General features: G+C 40.8%; 1 protein-coding gene across 1 annotated transcript; it reads left to right on the top strand.

Annotated features, from left to right (window-relative positions):
* The first annotated feature begins 4,179 nt into the window (after nt 1-4,179).
* Nucleotides 4,180-6,236, top strand: LOC139397173 (red-sensitive opsin-like). The gene is made up of 4 exons (XM_071144043.1): nt 4,180-4,406; nt 4,620-4,785; nt 4,905-5,144; nt 6,068-6,236. Exons 1-4 carry the CDS (start codon nt 4,180-4,182, stop codon nt 6,164-6,166), a joined length of 732 nt encoding a protein of 243 aa, XP_071000144.1. The 3' UTR covers nt 6,167-6,236.
* Nucleotides 6,237-6,783: the final 547 nt, after the last annotated feature.

The following is a 6,783-nucleotide window of genomic DNA, read 5'->3' as shown; positions in this document are numbered from 1 at the left end:
GAATCAACAACAAGTGGGACACAATCATGAAGTGGAACGACATTTATTGGATATTTCAAACTTTTTTAACAAATCAAAAACTGAAAAATTGGGCGTGCAAAATTATTCAGCCCCCTTAAGTTAATACTTTGTAGCGCCACCTTTTACTGCGATTACAGCTGTAAGTCGCTTGGGGTATGTCTCTATCAGTTTTGCACATCAAGAGACTGACATTTTTTCCCATTCCTCCTTGCAAAACAGCTCGAGCTCAGTGAGGTTGGATGGAGAGCATTTGTGAACAGCAGTTTTCAGTTCTTTCCACAGATTCTCGATTGGATTCAGGTCTGGACTTTGACTTGGCCATTCTAACACCTGGATATGTTTATTTTTGAACCATTCCATTGTAGATTTTGCTTTATGTTTTGGATCATTGTCTTGTTGGAAGACAAATCTCCGTCCCAGTCTCAGGTCTTTTGCAGACTCCATCAGGTTTTCTTCCAGAATGGTCCTGTATTTGGCTCCATCCATCTTCCCATCAATTTTAACCATCTTCCCTGTCCCTGCTGAAGAAAAGCAGGCCCAAACCATGATGCTGCCACCACCATGTTTGACAGTGGGTATGGTGTGTTCAGGGTGATGAGCTGTGTTGCTTTTACGCCAAACATAACGTTTTGCATTGTTGCCAAAAAGTTCAATTTTGGTTTCATCTGACCAGAGCACCTTCTTCCACATGTTTGGTGTGTCTCCCAGGTGGCTTGTGGCAAACTTTAAACAACACTTTTTATGGATATCTTTAAGAAATGGCTTTCTTCTTGCCACTCTTCCATAAAGGCCAGATTTGTGCAATATACAATTGTTGTCCTATGGACAGAGTCTCCCACCTCAGCTGTAGATCTCTGCAGTTCATCCAGAGTGATCATGGGCATCTTGGCTGCATCTCTGATCAGTCTTCTCCTTGTATGAGCTGAAAGTTTAGAGGGACGGCCAGGTCTTGGTAGATTTGCAGTGGTCTGATACTCCTTCCCTTTCAATATTATCACTTGCACAGTGCTCCTTGGGATGTTTAAAGCTTGGGAAATCTTTTTGTATCCAAACCCGGCTTTAAACTTCTTCACAACAGTATCTCGGACCTGCCTGGTGTGTTCCTTGTTCTTCATGATGCTCTCTGCGCTTTTAACGGACCTCTGAGACTATCACAGTGCAGGTGCATTTATACGGAGACTTGATTACACACAGGTGGATTGTATTTATCATCATTAGTCATTTAGGTCAACATTGGATCATTCAGAGATCCTCACTGAACTTCTGGAGAGAGTTTGCTGCACTGAAAGTAAAGGGGCTGAATATTTTTGCACGCCCAATTTTTCAGTTTTTGATTTGTTAAAAAAGTTTGAAATATCCAATAAATGTCGTTCCACTTCATGATTGTGTCCCACTTGTTGTTGATTCTTCACAAAAAAATACAGGTTAATATCTTTATGTTTGAAGCCTGAAATGTGGCAAAAGGTCGCAAAGTTCAAGGGGGCCGAATACTTTCGCAAGGCACTGTATGTAAGGCCCTCTGATCAGAGATGATATGTAAGGCCCTCTGATCAGAGATGATATGCAAGGCCCTCTGAGCAGAGATGATATGTAAGGCCCTCTGAGCAGAGATGATATGTAAGGCCCTCTGAGCAGAGATTATATGTAAGGCCCTCTGAGCAGAGATGATATGTAAGGCCCTCTGAGCAGAGATTATGTGTAAAGCCCTCTGAACAGAGATTATTTTTGGTATACCGATTGATTGTGGTAAGGAGCCACACGTGCAAAGATATTTATTTGTTGTGTCCCTCCCACAATTTGCACCTGGCTGAGGTAGAGTGTGGGAAAATACAGAATGTTTAACAATGTATTGAAATAATGTATTGTTATAACATTGTGCAGGTTCCCGCAAAGGGTGAAGAGTGCCAGAAAAGCAGGAGACAGGTAGACAGGTAGACAGGCAGACAGGCAGACAGGTAGACAGGTAGACAGGTAGACAGGGAGACAGGTAGACAGGTATACAGGTAGACAGGCAGACAGGCAGACAGGTAGACATGTAGACAGGTAGACAGGCAGACAGGCAGACAGGCAGACAGGTAGACAGGTAGACAGGTAGACAGGCAGACAGGCAGACAGGTAGACAGGTAGACAGGTAGACAGGTATACAGGTAGACAGGCAGACAGGCAGACAGGTAGACAGGTAGACAGGTAGACAGGCAGACAGGCAGACAGGTAGACAGGTAGACAGGCAGACAGGTAGACAGGTAGACAGGCAGACAGGCAGACAGGCAGACAGGTAGACAGGTAGACAGAAAGACAGGTAGACAGGTAGACAGGGAGACAGGGAGACAGGTAGACAGGTATACAGGTAGACAGGTAGCCAGGAGACAGGGAGACAGGTAGACAGAGAGACAGGGAGACAGGAGACAGGTATACAGGTAGACAGGAGACAGGGAGACAGGTAGACAGGAGACTGGGAGACAGGTAGACAGGAGACAGGAGACAGGTAGACAGGTAGACAGGGAGACAGGAGACAGGTAGACAGGGAGACAGGGAGACAGGGAGACAGGGAGACAGGGAGACAGGAGACAGGGAGACAGGGAGACAGGGAGACAGGAGACAGGTAGACAGGGAGACAGGGAGACAGGGAGACAGGAGACAGGTAGACAGGTAGACAGGGAGACAGGGAGACAGGAGACAGGTATACAGGTAGAGAGGAGACAGGGAGACAGGTAGACAGGTAGACAGGGAGACAGGGAGACAGGGAGACAGGTAGACAGGGAGACAGGTATACAGGTAGACAGGAGACAGACAGGGAGACAGAAAGGTTCTTGGTGCTATGTTGACACAGCAGGCCCAGGAAGACAGGTAGACAGGTAGACAGGAGACAGGTAGACAGGTAGACAGAAAGGTTATTGGTGCTATGTTGACACAGCTGGCCCAGGAAGACAGAGTGAAGACACACAGCTTACCTTTTTTTGTTTCATTTCTATTTGTTTTCACCTACACACACACTTTTCCACACTTTCATTACCCTCGGGTCCAGTGGACCTGAACACCACATATGTCATATAAATGTGTAGGGGGGTTCACCGTGTGCACTCAATAACAATGTGTTATTTTATATGTTCTTCACAGAAATTGAGCCAAGGCCAATGAGTCTCAGGTTGGACAAAAAAACAAGTTGTACCATTTTTCTTTTGGTAAACATTGAAAATGGGTCCCACAGACCCGAACACGACACAACGGTTAAGAAGGAAATTCTACATTGCTACACAGCGCTGATAAAGACTGATTGGCTGTTGCTAAAACACCATAGCACAATGACATTAATCAGAATGGACCTTTTGTGTATATCTAATGTGTATATCTCATGTGTATATCTAATGTGTATATCTCATGTGTATATCTAATGTGTATATCTAATGTGTATATCTAATGTGTATATTTAATGTGTATATCTCATGTGTATATCTAATGTGTCTATCTAATGTGTATATCTAATGTGTATATCTAATGTGTATATCTCATGTGTATATCTCATGTGTATATCTAATGTGTATATCTCATGTGTATATCTCATGTGTATATCTAATGTGTATATCTAATGTGTATATCTAATGTGTATATTTAATGTGTATATCTCATGTGTATATCTAATGTGTCTATCTAATGTGTATATCTAATGTGTATATCTAATGTGTATATCTCATGTGTATATCTCATGTGTATATCTAATGTGTATATCTAATGTGTATATCTAATGTGTATATCTAATGTGTATATCTAATGTGTATATCTAATGTGTATATTTAATGTGTATATCTCATGTGTATATCTAATGTGTCTATCTAATGTGTATATCTAATGTGTATATCTAATGTGTATATCTAATGTGTATATCTCATGTGTATATCTCATGTGTATATCTAATGTGTATATCTAATGTGTATATCTAATGTGTATATCTAATGTGTATATCTAATGTGTATATCTCATGTGTATATCTCATGTGTATATCTAATGTGTATATCTAATGTGTATATCTCATGTGTATATCTAATGTGTATATCTAATGTGTATATCTAATGTGTATATCTAATGTGTATATCTCATGTGTATATCTAATGTGTATATCTCATGTGTATATCTAATGTGTATATCTAATGTGTATATCTAATGTGTATATCTCATGTGTATATCTCATGTGTATATCTCATGTGTATATCTCATGCAGGTATTGCTGGTCTGTGGTCTCTGGCTGTTATCTCCTGGGAGAGATGGGTGGTGGTGTGTAAGCCCTTTGGAAATGTCAAGTTTGATGCTAAATGGGCCATGGGAGGTATAATCTTCTCCTGGGTCTGGTCTGCTCTCTGGTGCGCCCCTCCTATCTTCGGCTGGAGCAGGTGGGACATCTTCTCTTTTTCTTTCACTGAGGATGGAAAAACGTCACATTGTTCAACAAAAAAAAAAGGTTTCATTATTCAACCATTATTCAACCATTATTCAACCATTATTCAACCATTATTCAACCATTATTCAACCATTATTCAACCATTATTCAACCATTATTCAACCATTATTCAACCCATCTCTGTATCTCTCTCTCCCTCAATCAGGTACTGGCCTCATGGACTGAAAACGTCCTGTGGACCTGATGTGTTCGGAGGTAATGAGGATCCTGGAGTCCTGTCATACATGATCGTTCTCATGATTACATGTTGCTTCCTGCCCCTGGGAGTGATCGTCTTCTGCTACCTGTTTGTGTGGCTGGCCATCCGTGCCGTAAGTGATATTTCAAATAGACCATACACGTAGCAAGCAGCTACGTTGTGGCGTTTTGAAAATGCATATTGGAGGGTTAAATCTAACCAATCGGATATATTTCTCCTGAACGACCACAGGTAGCCGCGCAGCAGAAAGACTCGGAGTCGACGCAGAAGGCTGAGAAGGAAGTATCCAGGATGGTTGTTGTCATGATTTTTGCTTACTGTGTATGCTGGGGACCTTACACAGCCTTTGCCTGCTTTGCTGCGGCTAACCCTGGGTATGCTTTCCACCCTCTGGCTGCTGCTCTGCCTGCCTACTTTGCCAAAAGCGCCACCATCTGGAATCCAGTGATCTATGTCTTCATGAATAAACAGGTGTGTTTTGTTTTGATAGCTGTGAACTTTGATCCATTTACCTCTAAAGTAGTTATTGAAGGCCAAGTGTCTTAAGTAAATGTAGACTTTTATGCTTGAAAGTTTCTCTCTTCATGTTCCATTCTGCTTCTTCTTCTTCTTCTTCTCCTTCTTCTTCTTCTTCTTCTTCTTCTTCTTCTTCTTCTTCTTCTTCTCCTTCTTCTTCTTCTTCTTCTTCTTCTTCTTCTTCTTCTTCTACTTCTTCTTCTCCTTCTTCTTCTACTTCTTCTTCTTCTTTTCCTTCTTCGTCTTCTTCGTCTTCTTCTTCTTCGTCTTCTTCTTCTTCATCTTCTTCTTCGTCTTCTTCTTCTTCTTCTACTTCTTCTTCATCTTCTTCGTCTTCTTCTTCTTCTTCTTCTTCGTCTTCTTCTTCTTCTTCTTCGTCTTCTTCTTCTTCTTCTTCTTCTTCTTCTTCGTCTTCTTCTTCTTCTTCTTCGTCTTCTTCTTCGTCTTCTTCTTCTTCTTCTTCTTCTTCTTCGTCTTCTTCTTCTTCTTCTTCTTCTTCGTCTTCTTCTTCTTCTTCGTCTTCTTCTTCGTCTTCTTCTTCTTCTTCTTCTTCTTCTTCGTCTTCTTCTTCTTCTTCTTCGTCTTCTTCTTCGTCTTCTTCTTCTTCTTCTTCTTCTTCTTCTTCTTCTTCGTCTTCTTCTTCGTCTTCTTCTTCTTCTTCTTCTTCTTCTTCATCTTCTTCTTCGTCTTCTTCTTCTTCTTCTTCTTCTTCGTCTTCTTCTTCGTCTTCTTCTTCTTCTTCTTCTTCTTCGTCTTCTACTTCTTCTTTTTGTTCTACTTCTTCTTCTTCTTCTTCGTCTTCTTCTTCTTCTTCTTCTTCTTCTTCTTCTTCTTCTTCTTCTTCTTCTTCTTCTTCTTCCTTCTTCTTCTCTCACCAGTTCCGTACGTGCATCATGCAGCTCTTTGGCAAGGAAGAAGAAGATGGCTCGGAGGTGTCTACATCAAAAACAGAAGTTTCCACCGTGGCACCTGCATAAACCCCCAGACAACGTTGTACCTCTTGGAAACAAATGATGAACGTTCTGAGATATTCCACATGGGACTTTTTCAAATGTACAGTACATCCTCTTTTTTGTTTCTTAAACAAATTTCCAGGAGAATATTAAGCTTTACGTCATACAGTTGTAATGTGTTTAAAAAAACATTGCTATGAACCCCCCAAGGAGTTTTTATAATCCATGGCCTTCATAATAACCAGAGAGTCGTGTGTTGATATGCGTACTGTAGCTGTTGCAGTGGCACATTGTGGGGATAGGTACAGTCCTATCAATGTCTGTTGAAGTGACCCCACCCCAAAAAAGGTAGCCATCTTGGACTGCATTCCCTTCACCCTGTAGAGGATAAACTACACAGAATAACAGCTAAGGAGAACTGACATGAACTGCCAATGGAAATCTGATCCTCACAAAACTACATGAATAATTAATGGATCCAAAATCCTTTACTTTATAGGTAATTTATGAGCTAAACATTTTGTAGCCCACTTGCAAATAAAAAATATATAAAAATTATAATGATATTAAATAGATAATTCTGTATACAATGTATTTAACAATGGTTTTGTAACCCTTCTTGCAAATAAAAATGTTTAAAA

The sequence above is a fragment of the Oncorhynchus clarkii genome, unplaced genomic scaffold (assembly GCF_045791955.1).
Source record: "Oncorhynchus clarkii lewisi isolate Uvic-CL-2024 unplaced genomic scaffold, UVic_Ocla_1.0 unplaced_contig_3997_pilon_pilon, whole genome shotgun sequence".
Taxonomy (NCBI): Eukaryota; Metazoa; Chordata; class Actinopteri; order Salmoniformes; family Salmonidae; genus Oncorhynchus; species Oncorhynchus clarkii.
Note: the sequence above shows the minus strand (reverse complement) of the source record. Positions and strands in the feature narration are given on the sequence as shown.